This window comes from Cetorhinus maximus, chromosome 24 (assembly GCF_964194155.1).
Source record: "Cetorhinus maximus chromosome 24, sCetMax3.hap1.1, whole genome shotgun sequence".
In the NCBI taxonomy this organism is placed as follows: domain Eukaryota; kingdom Metazoa; phylum Chordata; class Chondrichthyes; order Lamniformes; family Cetorhinidae; genus Cetorhinus; species Cetorhinus maximus.
The window spans coordinates 48,006,072-48,027,235 of NC_135902.1; the positions used below are offsets into that span (position 1 = coordinate 48,006,072).

The 21,164-nt window shown below is 40.1% G+C and overlaps 1 protein-coding gene and 1 long non-coding RNA gene across 4 annotated transcripts in view; one reads left to right on the plus strand and one right to left on the minus strand.

The window, feature by feature from the left end:
• aspscr1 (ASPSCR1 tether for SLC2A4, UBX domain containing) overlaps positions 1-13,528 on the plus strand; it is a 200,490-nt gene extending 186,962 nt beyond the window's left edge. For all 3 annotated transcript variants that reach the window (XM_078571200.1, XM_078571201.1, XM_078571203.1), the window contains 3 exons: positions 3,016-3,085; positions 8,165-8,343; positions 13,313-13,528. In XM_078571200.1, the coding sequence (XP_078427326.1) occupies positions 3,016-3,085; positions 8,165-8,343; positions 13,313-13,323 (260 nt within the window). In that variant the 3' untranslated portion in view covers positions 13,324-13,528. The remainder of the gene's footprint in view (positions 1-3,015; positions 3,086-8,164; positions 8,344-13,312) is intronic.
• LOC144699875 (uncharacterized) overlaps positions 1-21,164 on the minus strand; it is a 425,222-nt gene that overhangs the window by 310,690 nt on the left and 93,368 nt on the right. The gene's annotated exons all lie outside the window — the stretch shown is intronic.

The following is a 21,164-nucleotide window of genomic DNA, read 5'->3' on the forward strand; positions in this document are numbered from 1 at the left end:
AGCTCAATATCATCCAAGACAAAGCAGTCTGATTGATTGGCACCTGTTTCAATCCTAAAACATTCACTCCCCCCACCACCAGTACACACCAGCAGCGTGTACCATCTATGAGATGCACTGCAGCAACTCACCAAGGCTCCTTCAGTATCACCTTCCAAATCCACAACCTCTACCACCTAGAAGGACAAGGGCAGCAGATGCATGAGAACATTATCACCTACAAGTTCCCCTCTAAGCCACACACCATCCTGACGGAATCAAATCGCCATTCCTGGACAATTGCTGGGTCAAGATCCTGAAACTCCCTCCCTAACAGCACTATGGGTGTACCTATACCACATGGACTGCAGTGATTCAAGAAGGCAGCTCAGCACCACCTAGGCGTGGGCAATAAATGCTGGCCTAGCCAGTGATACTGACATCCAAAGGACAAATAAACAAAGAATCCAAAATGTTATTTTCTGAAAGAAATCTCTCTAATTTTCAATTGCGTGTGTCTAAACAGCTTTGCATCCTGAAAATGATCGCATTCTGACAATAGCAGGAGATGAATGGAAAAACTGGGACATAAAGATTTCCGAGACCGATAAAAAGAATAAAACAGGAACAATTCAATACCTACTGGAATGCGACTCCACAGCTTTTTTTATATATAGGCTTCCAATTTTGAGTGTCATGTCAGCACCATAACATCAGTTAAACATCCTCACATCATTAACAAAGTCCCCTGCGACATTTAAATACTAAGTGGCTACAGCAGTAATTATTTGAATTAACATCGTAATTCCAGCAATTTCATGATTGCCATTATGTTCAATAGGAGAGCCACGGCAAGAAGGGACTTTTGTCTGTTTTGGGCAGGCTGGCAAGGCGGTGACACAAATCGTCTAATGGTTTATGGAGAACTGGAGCTGAAGGCCCAGCTCTTTAACTTCACAAATTGCTGGGGGGTTTTTTATTACAAACAATGATAAATGATTAATGTGTCATTCGAACTGTAGCAAATTCTGACCCAATGAGTAACATTTTATGGGTTGCACTGTACAGCTTAGAGTGTAAAATAATGTACCTTAATTGCACTGGGCCTAGAGTGAGTGAAGTCAACAGACAGCAAAAGGGTGTTTCACCGAGACGTATTGTACCAGAAGTCTTAAGTACAATATTACATAGTTTCACTATAATTTCCTGGTTTTTCACATATCTAAGGTGAAGAAATAAAACAACAAACCCAATGACAACTGTAATGTTGCACTTACTGCAAGTAAAATTATTTTTGCCAAGGATAAACTGATCATAAAAAATGGAGGAAAAAATGGTGTAATTTCCAGATATCTACTGTATTAGATAAAATGCTCTTGACACACGAGTGCCATTTTTACCTATGTGTGCTGACTCAACCTAACTACCACACACTCAAAAAAAAATTTGTTTTGGTAGTTTATTTTTTTCCTCCAGTCCAGTGAGCGGTGTGCCAAACGAGCGAGTTAGCTGATCATCGCCAAAACACTGAGTTTGAGGTGCCACGTTTCACCTCGACACCCAGGAGTGTAAAAGTCATTCAGGGCTCCCACTGATGATAACTATCCAATGAGTTGTGCTGGGAAGTATGCAAAGTGCAGACTTCATAAGAATGGGATCCCAGGCCTTGAGAATTAAAATGTAAAAGTTGGCACGATTGTGAGGCACCGTTTCTTGCTTAAAACTCACATTGACGTTTTTGGTCAAATAACCAAGACTAGAATACAATTTATCCTTGCCAGCTACGGAATGGATCAAGCTCAGCTGCCACACTGGCCAGGTGAACAAGGTACCAGAAAGCTACCAGCACCTATGGAGCCAAACTCCAGGAGAGGATAGAAAATTGGATGGGTATACTTACTTGTTTTCTGTCCTCCTTCACCTTAGACGCCATTTCCAGCTAGGAGAGAGTACTTTTGTCTTCCTCCAAGCATTTGTTATTGCTACAGTGTAGGATGCTACAAGGATGTTTACAGGCACAACCATTCCCATTGATTTGTTACGTGAAATGCCAGGTCTCAGCCCTGCATGTTACTGTAACAGCTGGCTGATATTAGGACCTTATCATTTGCGAATTTGCGGACATTGCCCAGATCACAATTGAAGCAACTGACTTGTCACAGAAACTAAAAATTGTGGGAATCTTAGGATTTGTCAGAGTGCAGTTTCTTCCCCACCAGCACAGTTTTAAAAAATAAAAATCACCAGGCCATTCAAGCTACCATTTTCTAACTCTGTTCCCACTTATTCTGAGCTACCCTGTTTTGCACAGTCTGGAAGACCTTTTGATGTCAGGTGTTCTGCTTGTACTAAAGACAATTCCCAAATGGTTGGCTGGCCAGTGAAATTTAAACCCTACAAGTTTCAATGCTTCTGCCTTGTAAACTCAGTCAGTCTGACAATTCATTCCTCTGGAGCCTCACACCTCTTTGAGTATTGCATGGAATCAAAATTGTAAGTAAAAGCTTTCCACTTATTTAGCGGTGAATTCTGAATCCTCCCCTCAACTGCCCTACAATTTTCAGTTTCTGTGACAAATCATTTGCAATAATTGTGATCTTGGCTTATGTCTACAATCCCCTAAATTATAAGGTCTTGATGGTGACATACAGAGCTGAGACCTGGCAGTTCTGCACTTGCACTGTTGGAGAAGTCATGTTATGGATGGGACATGATTAAACCGAGGTGATGGTACAAGATTCTGTGGCATTATTTGAGGAGCAAGAGAGGACTTCTGGTGTCCTGGAAAATATTTAGCCCTCAACCAAAACCACAAGCATTGATTATCTGGTCATTAACTCATCACTGTTTGCGGGTCCTTGCCAAAAGTGAATTGGATGCTGCATTTCCCTACATGTTAAGATACTAATAAATAAATATATAATAAATGTTTGATAATGACCCCGTTTACATAAGGTGCATCCGTTTCTAATCAAATACCATTTTGCTGAAATATTAAGTTGGTTAATGTTTTCTGTTAATTTTTTTCCACGTAAGATTGCTACATACGTGAAGAGTTCTTGAAGTCTCCAACCTCTCTGTCCCAGGCAGACCTCACTGTAACCAGGTTCGTACCTACAGTGCAGCCAAATTTGGATTTAGATCTGCACGTGAACCTGTGGATAATTGTGGAAATATTTACATTGTACTTTGTAAAAATAAGATTCTGTGAATGTTCTATCTTTTTATCTACTTCGCTAAGTAGATACATAAGTACAATATATTTCATAATATCACAAGTCATTTGCTAGCAGGTTAACTTGGTTGCTAACTTGCTATTCCCTTGAATGATTGGATAAATGGTTGAGCCAGAGACCAATCATATTGAGCTAAATGTGCACTTGCGAACATTTTTTGCTCACGTTTTCTAACTCATTTTTCATGCTGACTGTTCCTAATGCTTGTTTAATCTTTCCTCTTTCTCTCTCCCTCGCTCTTTTTCTCTCTTCCCCCACACCTTACTTAGTAAGTTGCATCTTGTGTATTTATTATCACCCATTTATTGAGTACCTTCTAATGGGATGTTACTGTCTTCCACTGGGGTAAGGAGCTGTGCATTGTGCAGGTTGTGAAGCAAATGTTATTTAACTTTAACTGCTCTCAGTAGGTGAAGAATATTATGGTATTAGAAAGTTTAAAAGTTAGTGAATGGTTTATCTTAGTCACTACTCATTTTGTTAAATAAAAGTGTAAAGTAATTAGCTCAAATATCTACAGCATTATCGAAATATAAGGAATGATTACTTGTGACAAAGTGGATGCCTTGACAAACAATGAATGATGAAGTATCACATGTTTGCTTAGTAGCAAATTGAAATGGAGGTTACAATATTATTTATTGCCAGATCTACCAGTAGGGAACAGTCCACCAAGTCCTGTGTTTTTCTTATCAGACTCCAGAAATACTTTGTGAAATATACAACATGCAAATTGCATCTGCAGTAGGTGTACTCAGAGTCTCTCATCCTAAATATTTAATTGGTCATCAGTGACATACCGGAACCTTGCAAACTCATTCCCAATAATTAAGCAATACTGTGTTTTGCAACAATTAAACCATCAGAAATTAAAAATGAATGAATGTTCATTATTCCTAATGCTATAGACATAAGTAATTCTCTTCCGTTTCATTATTCAGGTCCACAATGAACTGGTAATTTTGCTGTTAAACAATTAAATGTTGTTTTGTTCTTTGTTTTTATAACTGGGCAGCTGATATACACACTGGTTGGAATTTGTAACCCACGCAAACTGAAGTTGATTATGTGTATGTGCAATATTAATGCTCAATTGTGCAAGATGTTGAATGCATATTATTACAGGACACTGAGCTGAGTATATTTATCATGGTTTAAAGTGTCAGGGTATTCAATTGTTTCAGTACAAGGCAAAAATGCAGTCAGTTCTTTTCAGCCAGCTGATTTTTCTAACAAGTAATACTCATAACGAAATATACTTTTATAAACAACTTGCTTTTCCACAGTTGCCAATTGATCTTAAAAGTGAAAGGGTGAAAGGGCTACATTTAAAAATAGTCACCTATGATACAGGGCTACAATCAAATAGGAAAATAAAATTAGCCCAGAAAAGAAGCTTTACATTTCAACCTATGCAGAGGAATTCATCCTCAAAATAAATTGGGATATTAGAAAGCATTCAGTATAAAAATGCATTGTGTTTGTTCGTGGAATACCTTACATACGATTTCATCTTCAAACTTAAAACTGGTGTTTCAGAAAGCAGCTGTGAAAGAACTGCTTTAAGTGCGGTGGCTATATCCCTCATCAATGTCTTTGTTACCTCTAGACTTGAACAGGCTGACCAGCCTCCCATCTCCCGCTCTCCATAAACCTGTGTTCATCCAAAACTCTGCCTGTACCCTAATTCTGTCCAAATCTCATTTAACCATCGCCCTGTGCTCGCAGAGCTTCACGGGCTCTCCATCCGACAACACTGAATTTTAAAACCTTTGTCCTTGTTTTCAAATCCCTCCATGGCCTCTCCCCTCCCTGTCTCTGTGGTCGTCTCAGCCCTGCAAGCCTTCAAGATCTCCACACTCCTCCAGTTCTGACCTGTTACACATCCTTGATTTTAATTGCTCCACCACTGGCAGCAGTACTTTCAGCTGCCTTCAGTCTATTTCCCTCCTTAAACCTTTCTACCTTCCTCTCCTCCTTTAAGATTCTCCTTTAAAACCTACCTCTCTGAATCAGCTTTTGGTCATTTGACCTGATTTCTCCTGTGGCTCAGTGTCAAAAATGTTTTCATTGATGTAGCTCTTTTTAAACAGCTTAGGGAGTTTTATTATTTCAAATGGGCTTTCTAAATGCAAGTTGTTCCAATCCATAATTTGTCCTTTGAATATATATTTTTTCCCTTTGAAGTAAGTATTCTGCTAGTTCTTTTCTGGAAATTATTGAATCTGTTTCCACCAGCCTTTCAGACTGTTCATTCCAGATCATAACTTAATGTGTATATAATAAAAAAAGTTTCCACTCATCACTCTACTAGTGCTTTTGCCAATTACCTTAAATCTGTGTCATTTGATTGCACACACTTCAAGTGGAAACAATTTATAAATCATTGGTTGGACCTCTGCTGAAGTATTGTGTGCAGTCTTGGGAACCACACTTTGTGAAGGATGTTGAAAGGTCTTGAAGAGGTTGCGGAGGAGATGTACCAAAATGGTACCAGGGATGAGGGAATTTGGTTATGGGGAGAGACTAGAGGAACTGGGATTGTTCTTGGAGCAGAGCAGGTTATGGGGAAATTTAATAGAGGCATTTAAAAATATGAGGGATTTTGATAAAATTGATAGTAAGAAATATTTCCACGGCTGCAGAGTTGGTAAACAGAGGACACAGATTTAAGATATTTGGCAAAATTTGAATTTTAATGCAGCAAGTTATGATTTGAGATGCACTGTCTGAAAGTGTGGTGGAAGCAGATTCAACAGCAACTTTCTAAGGAAATTGGATAACTAAAACAGGGAGAAAATTGCAGGGCTGGAGGGGAAAAAAACAGGGATGTGGGACTAACTAGATAGCTCTTTTAAAGAACTGGCAAGGGCAAGATGAACCAAAAGGCCTCCTGTGCTGTATGATTCTAACTTATTTGGCCCCAAGAACAACTGTTAGTGACTGTTGCGTCTGTAAACTTTACACACCTTCAACATTTTAATCACTAAGATAAAAGCAAACTACTGCAGACTCTGGAAATCTGAAATAAAAACAGAAAATGCTGGGAAAGCTCAGCAGGCCTGACAGCATCGGTGGAGAGAGGAACAGAGTTAATGTTTCGAGTCTGTTTCTCTCTCCACAGATGCTGTCAGGCCTGCTGAGTTTTCCCAGCATTTTCTGTTTTTATTTCAATATTTTGATAATGAGACTTTCTAATGTGGTTGACATGTGATGACTTTTTAAAGGGCTGGGTTGACTAGAAGTCTCCACCCCCACCCACACCCCCCACAAACGTTTGTACTTTTAGACAGGACAGTACTTGTGCGTTACTTCAAGCCAAACATCCAAAAACTTGCATTTTTTTTTTTAAAATTACATCTTGAACCTAAAGGTAAAAAAACAGAAATGTTATAAGTAGGATGGGGCTATTGCTTCACCACAAGTATCATGCCTTTTAATTATATTGTAGCCATTTAACCGCTCTCTGTTAACACTTTGTAAATTATGTAACTTGTATCACCATTTTCCTGTCTAACCATAACCACATAGTCTGCATAAACTACTCAGACTGTGCAGATTGTCTTTGTTTGGGTTTGCGCCTTTAGGTATAACCACCCCCTCTCCTGTATCATCAGCTCACTTGACAAACAACTGGCCAGAAACGGGATATAACATGTGAATTATACAAAATAATCGGAAATATATTCTAGACATTCAGTATGGTTATCCATCATTTCTTTGGCATATATATTTTCAGTGCTTGTGGCTGTGGTATTGTGATGGTGCGCTGTCCTCAGAATAACTTAGAACCTCATGCAGAGCCCTATTTACTCCAGTGTCCATTATTCTAGTTTTTTTTAGGTTCATGGTTGTCTTGAGTGGTGCGCTGGTGTGGAAGACAAGAGGAAGAGTATGTAGGTTCTTGGTTGAGGCATTCAGTGAAGGCTAAGCAATTCCTGAGTCCCGTCCTGTTAATTTTCCAGCAGGGCTTTTTTTCAGAGCTGCATTGCCAGAGGCCTGGAATGGGCTTTTTACTGATTCTCTCAGCTGGGGATGGTGAAATACTTGAACAAAAAAAAGAGGAGAGATTTGTTTCACTGCTCAAAAAAGGAACTTGTTTCTCCTTGTGTCTCTCTTTCAAATTCTACACTGACCATTTTGTTGCCAGTGGTCCTCAGCTGGGAATTAGAAGAGTTCACAATAGATTATTTCTTCCAGAACTTTGATATCAGTGCTGCCCTGCTTCACAGCAGCCGGCTAATCTGCCTGAAACCAGAGACAAGTGAGTTACACTCTTGTCCTTTCTTTCTCAATAGAACACTTAAGTTGGCAGCTGTGGGTTAACAAAACCCACATTTACAACAAACAAGTTGGAGAATCAGCATCGTCTTAGGATTAGAGTGTGGAAATCGGCTTCTTGCTGCTTTGTTATTGACACCTTTGGCAGTTAAAGGTTTTTCATTGATGTACCATGGATAACAACTGCATCAAAACCACCTTATAAATATGGGTGCATCAAAGGTTACTTTTGTTTCTTCACAGCACAAGACCACAGCAAGTATGTTTAGTGCAAGTCAAACTGTGAACAATTCCTAGTCCACTCAACAGGACCTCCTGCTTGTATTTCTCAGGAAGTCTTTTAGCAGGGGAGCATCAAATGCTGTCAACAGTCAGGTGACGTGCATGTGGTGTCATGCCAGATCAGATAGAAAGACCAAGGCAGCTGAAGAAATGATGGCAGGCGGGAAGCAAATTGTGATTAGCGTACTGGCTTTTGTCTGTTTGATTTAACCCCTGCAGCTTTGAGACTCTCTGATTAGCTAATTACCTCTGGGTCACAAAATCCCCTTTGTTCATGGTGGTTGGGTTCTGATAGAACCCTGCATGGGTCTGAAAGGACTCTTAAGCTTGAAAGTGGTGTCCAAGTTCTGTGCAGTTTCTAATGATTCATTCTCTATCCCCTTCAGCTGTATTCCCAGACTTGCAACCCCTTCAACTAGTTCATTGACTTCCGAAGCAGCATTTCAACCCCCTGCTAAGGGAGAGGAAGAGGATGAAGTGAAGAAACAGCCTGTGACAAATGCAGCAAGTTCTAGGCCAGTTCAAGCTGATCCGAGTAAAGTTCCCAAATGGTTCAAACAGCCAGGTATGTTGGACTTGTTTTATTATAATATTGTCAGCTTGCAAAACTCCCTCTTGTTAAATAATGCAAAAGCACAGGAAACATTTTAGAGTAACTCGCTTTTTGTATCTTTCACTCGAACACTGTTGTGCATTTTTCCGCTCATCCATTCTCTTACACACACTTTCAAATGATCAATTCAACTGTTAGCTTCAGTTTTTTTGATGGTTTTCCTTCCCTGTCCCTCTTCCCTACACATCTTTCACAGTCAGGGGAATGTGCTGCAGGCCTGAATCCAGCCATCTGCCAATGTTAGTTTATTGCTATCTGCTAAGAGGTATTTGAGCGTGGCCAGAGGTGACTGTGATTTTCCTTTGCTGCGCTGGGGGAGCTGATTGACTTCCAACTTGCACTTGCCCGTGTCCATCTGGTTGAGATCAGGAACAGAGTATGCATGATTCTAGTCCCTACCACTCTCAATTGTACATTAAAAAAACTAACTTGATGGGAATGACCCATAAAATTGGGTTTTTGCTTGTTTGTTATACCTGTCAATTCATAATTTCAACCTATAAACTGTGCTTAGTTTTAAAAGCATTATTTTTCCATTTATATTAAAATCTATATAGAAATATTCAAAATGGGCACTGTGAACAGCTTGTCGTTAAGTTAACTATCTCCTCCCCTTTATAATGTCAAGTAGTTTCTTTTAATTCATTCTCAGAACGTGAGCATTACTGACAAGAATGGCATTTATCACCCATCCCTAGATGCCATTAGACGGTGGTGGTGAGCCACCTGTTGAACCAGAATATTATAGTGGTTTGATACAACTGAGTGACTTGCTAGTTAACTTCAGAGGGCAATTAAGAGTCAACCACATTGGTGTGGAACTGGAATCACATAGGGGCAAGACTGGGTAAAGAAACAGGTTTCCTTTCCCTAAACAACAACAACTTGTATTTATATGGCACCTTTCATGTAATAAGACATCCCATAGTGCTTCATATGAGCATTATAAAGCAAAATTTGACACAGAAAAAGATGTAATGACAGATGACCAAAAGTTTAGTCAAACAAATAGGTTTTAAGGAGCCTCTTCAAAGAGGAAAGAGAGCTATAGGGGTGCAGAGGCAGTAAGGAGGCAATTGCAGACCTTAGGGCCTCAGCACAGCCACCGACTGGAACAGTTAAAATTGGGGATGCTCAAGAGGCCAGAATTAGAGGAGGGTTGATGTTTCAGAATGTTGTGGAGCAGGAGGAGATTAGAGAAATGGGAGGCAAGGAGCCATGGAGGGATTTGAAAACATGGGTGAGAATTTTAAAATTGAGGTGTTGCTTAATTGGTAACCAGTGTAGATCAGTGAGCGCAGCAGTGATGGGTGAATGGAACTTGGTGCAAGTTAGAACACAAGGCCATTCAAACTCTGCTGCCCAAGTTTATGGCAGGTAGAACGTGGTAAGCTGACTAGGAGTGTGTTGGAATAGTCAAGGCTAGAGGTCACAGTGGCATGAATGAGCATTTCAGCAGCAGATGAGCTGGGGTGGGGCGGAGTCTGGCAGTGTTACATTGGTGGAAGTAGGCGATCTTAGTGATAGCACATAAATGTGGTTGGAAGCTCATCTCGGGGTCAAATATGACACCAAGATTTCAAACAGTCTACTTTAGACCCAGATGGTTACCAGGGAGATGGATGGAGTCAGTAGCTAGGGAATGGAGTTAGTGCCAGAGACAAAAGACAATGACGTTGGTCTTTCCGGTATTTACTTGGAGCAAATTTCTGCTCATCCAGTACTGAATGTTGGACAAGCAGTCTGACAATTTAGAGACAGTAGAGGGGTCAAGAGAGGTGGTGGGGAGGTAGAGCTGAGTTTTGTCAGTGTACATTTTGAAAACTGGTGCAGTCGTTTCAATGATGTTGCTGAAGGGCAGCATTAGAAATAGAAGGGGTCCAAGGATAGATCCTCGTGGGATGCCAGAGGTAACGGTGTGGGAACGGGAAGGGAAACCATTGCAGGTAGTTCTCTGTCTGTGATTAGATAGATAAAAATGGAACATGTGATTCCACACCAGTTCCAATCACCTGGACGACAGTGGAGAGGTGTTGGAGAAGGATGATGTGCTCAACTATGTCAAAGACTGCAGACAGATAGAGAAGGATGAGGAGGGATGTCATTTGTGACTTTTGGTACTGTGGCAGGGGTGGAAATTGGTAAGCTAGTTGGATATTTAGAACAATCAGCCAGCTTTGTAGTCACCTTACAGATTGGGGGGAAAAAAGCTGAATTCAGATTTTCAACCTGCCATGATGGGATTTGAATTTGCATTCTCTGGATCATTACTAGTTCAGTATCAGTACTACTACACTGCAATGCAATGTGTTAATTTTTTTTGGTAAACACTATAGATAGTTCAGGATAACATTTACTGTTATCCATTACTTTTGGTCCCTTCAAAATAAAGCCTACGTTTTAAAACCATGTCAAATAATCCAGGTTAATAATGGTAGGTTGCTGGTTAAATTAACAGGGGATTAACCTGAATAATGTATAGGTCAAAGTACATTGGAAATGAAAGATGAATTGACCTGAATCTGAGAGATAGATGGGGTCTTCCTGGAGCAAAGCAGGACAGTGTTTAAATGGCACTTTTGAACCTGTAGGTCTTTGTTCCATTGGATTGAAGAATGGAGGTTAGATCCACAATAGCCCACCTCTTAAGTATTTTTTCAAAAATATGTTTGGGAGCCTCAACAAAAAAGACTGCTGTCTGAGTTACCACAATTTCTGATGTCAGTCATGTTGTTTGGCAATCTAATCTCAACTCCATTTCATCACAGTCCAACGTGATGGTGTGGGAACATCTTTGTTTTTAACGTGTTTGAGGAGACTATGGAAGTGAATGTTTGTTTCTTTGCATTGAGTAGGAGAGTGAACTCCAACTCCAGGTCTAATTTCTTCTAAACCTGAACAGTTGGGTAAAATGGAGCCACAGCTGAAGATTTGAGGTTTGGAATTAGCTCCAAGTGAAACTTGGCGATTCACCAGTCCCTTCAATCTCTGAGCTGGAGGAGGTTTAGTTGTTTGGATTTAATGGAAGGCTGCTGGCTCATCCCAAATTTGACTGTGTACTTTAGAAAGAGCTCTATGCCAGTGGTATGGTGTTTAATATCTGTAAACCTTTTCCCAAATCTAAGACCTGCCAGAGTCCAGCACACCTGTTATATATTGAACTCTCTCAGATTTAGCCTATGATGCTGGTCAGAAGTGTTCATTTGCAGGTTGTAAGAGGCAATAGTCACATTAGCCACTATTGAAGTACTGATGGGAGTTTACTGCAATCTGAATTAGTTGATGTTTGATCTGTTCAGACCTTTATGAATTTACCCAACTATGATGAATTGAAAGGCCACATACTGTTGGCTGTCAGTAAATGTACTGTTGCTATGTTTTTCTTAATGATTTCTGAATACGATTATGCTACAAGAACAAACATGACATAGGCACACACAGGACTGGTAAAACCATTGTGGGTCTACCAGGCTGGTCACAAAGATAAAAGAAAGACACATATCCCTCAATTCCCAACTCCCTCTTGAATTTTCTGGTGCTATCCATCTCTGCAGTATCCCTGGACAGTCTGTTTCATTAATTCACTCCTCTTTGTAAAGTAGTTTGATCTAAAATGTCTGTTCACATTCCCCTTTCTGAGTTCATTGCCTGAATTACAATGTTTTTGATTCTGTCAAACAATTTATTATGTTTCAGTTTATCTAAGCCCCTTAGAAACTCAAATTTTGATCAGCTCTCCCCCTCAGCCGCCTTGTCTGGGGATGACATTCCCCCATTTCAACAACCCCAGTTTCCTTTGGCTCTTCTGGCCCTTGAATGAGTCCGAATTTGAGCGTTAGGTTCAGACACCCACTTTGCATTTGCAGTCATTCAGCTGTGTTCCTCTCTGCAAATCTGAGATGTGGAGAGATCAGCAGTTTCCTATACCAAGGATGTTGAGGCTTCAATTGATAATTGACTTCTTTACTGGATGATTTCTGCAATAAGATACGTGAATTTTAAACAGCCTGGAAAATACACAGTTTGCGCTCTATGATGCATACCTAAAGAATAGTTATCATTTTGACTCTTGAAAAAGCAAAAAATAGTTGCTGCAGGAGAAGAGGGTCAAAAGTTTAATCCTTAGTTTTGGCAAGTTAGCGGTCTTATCTAGGATGCTGATGAGGACATGAGAATTGGTTCCCAATATTCCTTTCTCCGCTTGCTACCTGGTGACCCCTGTGTGAAAGTGTTTGGATATCAGCTGAGGGTAGGGTTGGACTTCATTCTAATCTCACAACCTGCCTTTCTTGGTGAGTTGTAGCAGCCCACTGCCACTCACACTGTCCACGTTCATGCGTGAACAATGGCCAGTTAGCTGTACACAGGAGTGCTGATGATGCCTGTGAGATAAACACTCCTTGAGAGCAAGAATCACCAACGTAAGAGGGCGAGAAATAGCCAACAAACCGAGGAAAAATCACAACTTAAACTCAATGCATCTGTCCCAAGCCGTATTGCAGTAGAAAGATTTGAGTGTATTTCACATGCTGCGATTTAATCAGCTTCAGATTCAAAACAGGAAAGTTTGGTTCACGCTACAAGTACAAAATGTTTTGGGTGTTGGTACAATTAGTGGTGATGAAGAGCAGAAACTCGGAGTTCCCTTCCCATGGGTCTTTTCTTGGACTATTCCATAGCTCTCATTGTAATGAGCCATCAGTAAACAGGAATATAGGTCAAAATATTTGGTGTTTCTAAGAAATTCACTCAATTAAACGGAAGATCCAACCTCAAGCCACACTATTGTTTCGCTTTCACGATGAGCCTAGTCTGAATTCTATAAATCATGGTTTAAAAATTACAGCTACCATTTTGTGCACCCTGAAAATACCAAGTGTAGTGTTCAGATTTTGTTCACTTTTGTTTGTTCCTATTGCAGGGAAGCGTTAAGAAGAGGAAAGATGTAAACAGTGCCGGGGCCTGACATTTTCAAAGAATGCAAAGCAAATAATCATTAATTGCTTTTTTTGATCTGTGGAAGTGCTTTTTTTGTTTTGGAAAATTTGAATGATCTGAATTTATTAATTGTGTGTAAGATTGTTCCAGATTAATAAGAGTTTTTACAATAAAACAAATGGAAATTCTGCATAGATGAGCCCTGGTTTTGGAGTGCTTTTATTTTGTTTGAATACCTAAGTAAAATCAAAAAGGTAATGCCAGAAAATAATGCTTAGTCGAGTATTAGTCAAGATCAACATGTTTCTTAAGAAAAAATCTTTTGATGTTTTTACTTTTCAAGTATTTTGTTTCAAAGTGGATTGGAAGTTGTTAAATATATGTTCCAGTTATTATTTGGAATTTTTTCCATGCCTGGTTCCAGCAAAGGGGAAACAGTAAGGGGTGGAGAAGATGTGGTACCCTAGTAAGTATGAAAGGCCTGTGTGTCTGTTAGCAGTCACTGGTTGTGCTGTGGTGTCTGGTAGCTGCACACCAGATACTGTGGCATGAATTCATTAGACATCCTGCACACAAATGAAGAACAAAACTGCTTTCATGTTTTACTTCACCTGTTAGTGCTATAGGACCAAAGTGAAAGTGAAGCTTTGCAACATGCCTCTTTGTGATCAGATTCCACTAGTTGTTTATTTTAAAAAAAACATTCAAATACTGACTAACAACAACCTGTTGTAAAAGTGACTACCCAAAAACTTTTGGCTCTTCAAATAAAACTTATTTTTACAGCAAGAATCTGACCGACACAAGCCTCAAGTGACAATTTATACAAGTGATAAACATTGTAACCTTTTTAGAAGCCTTTCAAAGGTGATAGATCATAAAATCTTGCAGTAAGGAATAAGTTAGCAATAGTGTTTAAGATTACGGAGACATTTCCTGAAGTGGAAGAGATGAGAGTTGATCAGGGAGATTCTGAACAGAATGGATTTGATCCTAATGACCCCTTCTCACTCTTTATATTCTATACATTGGTTTTTCTTCTGCTTCATGTCCTCTGTATTAAATTACCCCTCGCAATACAGTGCAGCTATAAGGCCCAAATCCAGTCCTCAACTATTAATGTTCTATGTTTTCATAATGTTATCAAACATCTAGTTAAGGCTAATAGTATTCACTGATTTAGCAAGTCATCATAATTATGGTATTCTCATATAATGTCATGTATGGCTTGGCACCAAGTTTGTGCAGGATTTAATAATTTTCTGTCCGGGTTTACAGACCATTCACACTCTCTTCAATTATCAATATACTTGTTACCAACTTGCATGATATTCCTTGCTCACTTTTTTTCACAGGCAGCCCTTTATGTGCTGTGTTTTTGGAGGGATAGTTTAGCACCGAGAGGAAATGAACCAGTTCCAGAATGGTTGAAGTTCTGTGGAATTCTAACAACTAAGGATACAGCTTGCTTCTCAAGGAATAGCTGTGCTAACTCGAATGAAGTACCTTGATGGCCCTGACCAAAAAACTGAGCATTTTATATATTGCAGGCTATGTATTTTCTTGCTGGGCTTAACCAGATAGATTGTATATTTAAATACCTGTATTAACATAAAGAATACTTTAGAGAGTTATTATTCAGTTGTTCATAATGTCTACCTTAATTTTAATTAAGACTTTTGTAACTAAAGGGTATAGCTGAACTGTTTATCCCTGGTATTTTTAAAGGATTCACCATTATTTCACTGTTCTCCAGTCAATATTTCAATTTTAAAAGCCAAAAAAGCCCTCATAATCCTACACTGAAATATTATTAAACCTCTTGTAGCAGTTACAATACAGTGTTTCAGACATAATGTTTACAGTACAACTGTCAAAGCCGAAGGCCAGCAGAGCAACTGAACCATATACACAACTGCTGTATCTCTACACACGGTTTCCATCATTAGGACCTATATTTCATTTGTTTAAAACACATTTACAAATAAGAAGCACAAATTCCGTACCTATTGTGCAGATAAATGCTAAATGTTGGCTGCTTATGGCCTTTTGGTATTTACATGTGCTATCACACGCATTCTGTTTATCTTCCTAATTGAAACAGATTCTTTCTCTCCACTTAAACTAATATTTTTCTCACTCTATATTGCTTACAATGAAGAAGGGTAGTGTGTACCCAACTCTCCGTTGCTCTATAACTAGCCTATTAGAAGTAGTCTGGGTAATTCCATATTTCTCCCACCCAGTGCTAGGAACTTTACGGACATTGATTCATGCAGATAACATTTCATGGTGCAAAACCATTTCGCGTAACTTTTTTTTTGTTGCAATGATTCTAAAATGTTCAAGTGCATAACTATTTTGTTTATTGCTGAAGTTCCAACTCTGATGGTGGAGGTTTCAGTCTCTGCCTCAACATTCTACTTTGAGTAGGCAGGGGATTGAAGGAAGATGGGAAGGGAGAAAGAAAATAGCAGGGTTTCCATTGGTACTATGTGAATTTTCGCTCCTACCTGATAATATATAGTGACCATCAGCAGTGGGTATTCTTTTTAAAGCGTTTGACCAATGTGCAGAGCGAAGGCCTAAAATATAGTGCTCCATTAAGATCTGAAACATTAGAAATGAGCATTCCAGTGACTATTCTAATGCTTTTCTGCTTGGCCTTTGTTCTTCCACCCTACATAAACTTGAGCTCTTTCAAAACTCTGCAGCCTGTATCCCAATTTTGAACTGTTCGATTCACCCCCATCACCCTTGTGCTTGAAGTACATTGGCACCTGGCCCACGAGTACCTCAATTTTCAAAAAAATTCTCGAGCTCATGTTGACATCCTTCCATGAACTCATCTCTTTCCATTTAGTCTTCTCCAGCACCACCACCCCACCCCCTCATGCCCAGAGCTCTGATTCCTCCAACTTTGGTCTTTTCAGCATTCCTGCTTCCTTCGTAGCCCCACTGGCTACCACACCTTCAGCTGCCAAGACCCTAATTTCTGGAATTCCTTTCCTAAATACCTCTGCTTCTCCAACTCTCCTTTAAGGCACCCTTAAAACCTACCTCTTTGACCAAGCTTTTGGTCTCCTAACCAGAGAATCAAACAGAGTAGGGGGGTCATTCACTCAGTTTTGGCTCATTAAAGGACTTTCCTGCTCTTTTCCCTTGGCCCTAAAAATTTTTACTTTTCAAGTACGGGGGTCACAGTGTCAGAAAAAGGGGTCAGCCATTCAGCTCCAAGAAGAGGAGAAATCTCTTCAAAGGGTCCTGGATCTTTGGAATTCTCTGCCCTAGAAAGCTGGGGATTCTCAGTTATTGAGCATATTCGAGACAAGTTGATAGATTTTTAGATACTAAGGGAATTAAGGGACATGGGGATAGTGCGGGAAGGTGGAATTGTGCTAGAAGATGATCTTGTTAAATGCCAGAGCAGGCTCAAAGGGGCAGGTGGCCTACTCCAGCTTATTTTTTTTATATATCCAATTCCCTTTTGAAATGTCTCCGTCATTTGGCTCAGTGTTAATTTTTGTTTGATGACACTCCGGTGAAGCACCTTGGGATGTTTTACTATATTAAAGGTGCTATATAAACGCAAGTTACAAGAGGAAGGGTAAACCTACAAACCAGCAATCTCTACCAAAGAGAAACGGGAGACTTGTATTTATATGGCGCAGTTCACAACCACAAATGTCCCCAAGCACTTTACAGCCAATGTAGTACTTTTTGAAGTGCAGGCACTGTTGTGACATAGGAAATGCGGCAACCCATTTGCAGGTGGTCAGCTTTCCCAAACAGCAATATGACAATGACCAGATAACATGTTTTTTGTGTTGTTGATTGAGAGCTAAATATTGGCCAGGATTCTGGGGATAACTTCTGTACTCTGCTACCAGCCAGAAGAACAAGGGCAGCTGATGCATAGGAACACCACCATGACCCACAAGCTTCCCCTTGGCAAGACGCTCCTCATCCGTACTTAATTCACTGCCGGATCAAAATCCTGGAACCCCACCCCCCTCCCTAACAGCACTGTGGGTGTGCCTACCCCTCATGGATTGCAGTGGTTCACCACCATTTTCTCAGGGGCAATTAGGGATGGGCAATAAATAATGCCCACATCCTGTGAATGAATTTTTTAAAAATCGGAGAGAAATTCCAGAATTCTGAGTTGATAGGGGAAAAATTGTGTTAATGCCATGTGTGTCTTGATCCATGGATGAGTCCTGATTTCAGCACAGTGAAGATGCAGGAAGGAGAGAAAACCATCTATCCACACCCTGAACTAAATTATATTTCTCATTTCTGACTTACATACAAATTCAAAAGGGACATAGTTCTGGTAATCCTAGAAGGCGCACAGAAGACAGGAGGGATGAGCAATTTGTGGAAACTTGTGTAAAGACTAGTTTAAAGCTGGTGGGTTTTTTTGTATTTCACGAGGTAGGGGAAAGACATTTAGTCTGATTTTTTTCCCAGAGTTTCATTATCCACACCAGGCAGAACCTGGTTTTTTTCCCCACTTTGTTGTGTTATTAAACTTAATGCCACTTTGGAGATTTGGTTGCACTCTTAGGAATCTGTGTGTAATATATACAGAGCATGTGTATTATATCTGTGTCTGTGTATATATTACCTATATTATGTATAATTAAACGTGTGTCTCTGTCCATAGATACCAAGGTCTGCTCAAACGTTCAGTCAGTAACTGCATAAAAAACAGGAACATAAAGGAGAAAAGCGGCTTGGTAAAGAAGGTTCAAAGGTTGAAAATAGACTTTCATCCTTATCCTAATAAAAATATACATTGAAATCATATGCTATGAGCTCTTTAATCAACTGGTACAAAGAGGGTCATTGTACTTGTATACAGAGTATGAACCCTTGTATATACTTAAAAAGTGCTTATTATCTAAAGGGGGTTTGACACTCTTCGTGTTAGTAAACGTACTCCTTCCGTCACCCTCTACTGGTGTGGTCCTTTCACTGATGCCTGACACGTTCTTCTAAACCAAACACCACTTTGGTCTAGCTGAATGAACTTCAAAGTGCCTGGAGAACCCCTGTGTTCCTGGCACTTGCCATTGTCTTGCAGCTTGGCTCTCTTTTTTCCCTGAGGTCTAATTACTTCCAACTGCTCACAGTGCTTTGAAGTGGCAAGCATGCTCAAAGCACCTGCCACAATCTGTAAAGTGCAGGTGGGGGGAAAAACAGCAAGCCAGGCTGAACTCTCTTCATACTGGACCACTGTTGGGCTAATGAAATTCCCCCTTCCATGAGGAACAGGACTTAACAGTATTTTATAAATCTAAGTTAGCTGGTTCTTATAACACTGCACACAGCAGGATATTTTGTTCACATGCAGGCAATACTGATATTTGTAGTTAATTCTTCCCAGAATTCAGATTATTACAGCAGCCTTAAAATTGCTCTTATGAATATTCAATAGCAGCATATGGGTCAGTAATTATTCAGTGTAGTGGAATTATGCTTTATTGCTTCTAAGCTATATGAATGTATTCTTGGAAATTCAGGGACAACTGGTAAATTTGCCATAGGGTTGCTCCTAGTCAGTTGATGAATATAAGATGTATGTGAAAGATGGTGCAAGAGAATTGGGAAGGACATCAATAAATTGTTCTACAGAACCACCTTGGAAGTACATTGACAGTTGATGCACTAAGATCCATGGTCGACAGCTCTCTTGCCTGTGCCACATAAGCAAATCATATTGGTGCAAATCTCTATTTTTCACAGCATTATTCAATTCCTGCTGCCTCCTTTTCAATAGAAATTTCTCCTCCCTAGAGGTAGTCTCTTTACCCATTTGGACTGGGAAACTTACTGCAAGTAGCTTTTTTCCTTATGCAGTAGGCTGATGGTCACTGGATCTGAATTCAAAGTCCTGGAGATCTTTAATTTCTCTAGATTAATTTAAAACACTGTATTCTTAAGTCTATTTTACTGTATCACTGTGGATTTGGATGGAAATAAACCTTTTTGCCCCAAAGAGGAAATTAACAAGAGAGATGATCAGAATGAATATCTGCTTTACAATCTAATGGCTTCAGGAACTCCCTGATCAGCTGTGTAGGTTTAAGTTTTATAACTCTGCCCGCCATAATCAACAGTCCTCCCCATGCATGAAGTAATTTATACTTCTGCACTTAAGGCATACTTCTTGAATGATCCAATTACTTTCTCTAATGTGGTGTTATATAGGGTTGCATTGTGTATTTGGTTTACACAGTAAATAACTCAATTTTGAGTGCCCACTAAATTTTTTTCATGTTGCTTTGGTAACCCTAACCTGATTAACCATGAAGTTTTATAGCTAATGTGAACTTAATGTGCACGGGAATACACAATGAATGGTAGGACCCTGGGAAGTACCAAGGATCAGAGGGACCTTGGTGTGTATGTCCACCGGTCTCTTAAGGTAGTGGAACAGGTAAATAAGGTGGTTAAGAAGGCATATGGGATACTTGCCTTTATTAGCCAAGGTATAGAATATAAGAGCAGGGAGGTTATGCTGGAACTGTGTAAAACGCTGAACAAAAACAGAAATACCTGGAAAAACTCAGCAGGTCTGGCAGCATCGGCGGAGAAGAACAAAGTTGACGTTTTGAGTCCTCATGACCCTTCAACAGAACTAAGTAAAAATAGGAGGGGTGAAATATAAGCTGGTTTGAAATTGGGGGGGGGGAGGGGGGGGGGCTGTAATCTCTGTAAAACGCTGGTTAGGCCACAGCTAGAGTATTGTATGCAGTTCTGGAATCCGCATTATAGGAAGGATGTGATTGCACTACAGAGAGTGCAGAGGAGATTTACCAGGATGTTGTCTGGGCTGGAGAGTTTTAGTTACAAGGAGGGATAGGATAGACTGGGGTTATTTCCTCTGCTCCAGGAAAGATTGAGGGAGGAGACAAGATTGAGGTGTATAAAATTATGAGGGGCATAGATAGGGTAGACAGGAAGGAACTTTTCCCCTTGGTGGAGGGATCAATAACCAGGGGGCATAGATTTAAGGTCAGGGGCAGGAGGTTTAGAGGGGATGTGAGGAAGAATTTTTGCACCCAGAGAGTGGTGGGAATCTAGAACTCTCTGCCTGAAAGGGTGGTAAAGGCAGATTAATCTCATAACATTTAAGAAGTATTTGGATATGCACTTGCGATGCCATGGCATACAAGGCTATGGGCCTAGTGCTGGAAAATGGGATTAAAGTAGTTAGGTACTTGTTTGACCGGCATAGACTCATTGAGCTGAAGGGCCTTTTTCTGTGCTGTAGACCTCTATGACTCTATGTTAACTGTAACAAAGTGATTCTAAAATCTGCTCAGTAGATAAACAACTAATTGCAATTACTAACTACCATATATAGTTTGGTATAACCAGATTAAGATAGTCAAAGATGTTCAGTTACAAAAATAAAAGCAAAGAACTGCATATGCTGGAAATCCAAAACAAAAACAGAAATACCTGGAAAAACTCGGCAGGTCTGGCAGCATCGGTGAAGAAGAGCACAGTTGACATTTCGAGTCCTCATGACCCTTCAACAGAACTAAGTAAAAATAGGAAAGGGGTGAAATATAAGCTGGTTTGGGGGGGGGGGGGGGGGGGGGGGGAGGGGTGTTGGGACAAGAAGAGCTAGGTAAAGGGCCAGTGGTAGGTGGAGATAACCAAAAGATGTCACAGACAAAAGGATAAAGAGGTGTTGAAGGTGGTGATATTATCTAAAGGAATGTGCTAATTAAGGGTAGAAAGCAGGACAAACAAGGTACGGATAGCCCGGGTGGGATGGGGTGGGGTGAAGGAATACTAAAGGCTAAAAAGGTAGAGAT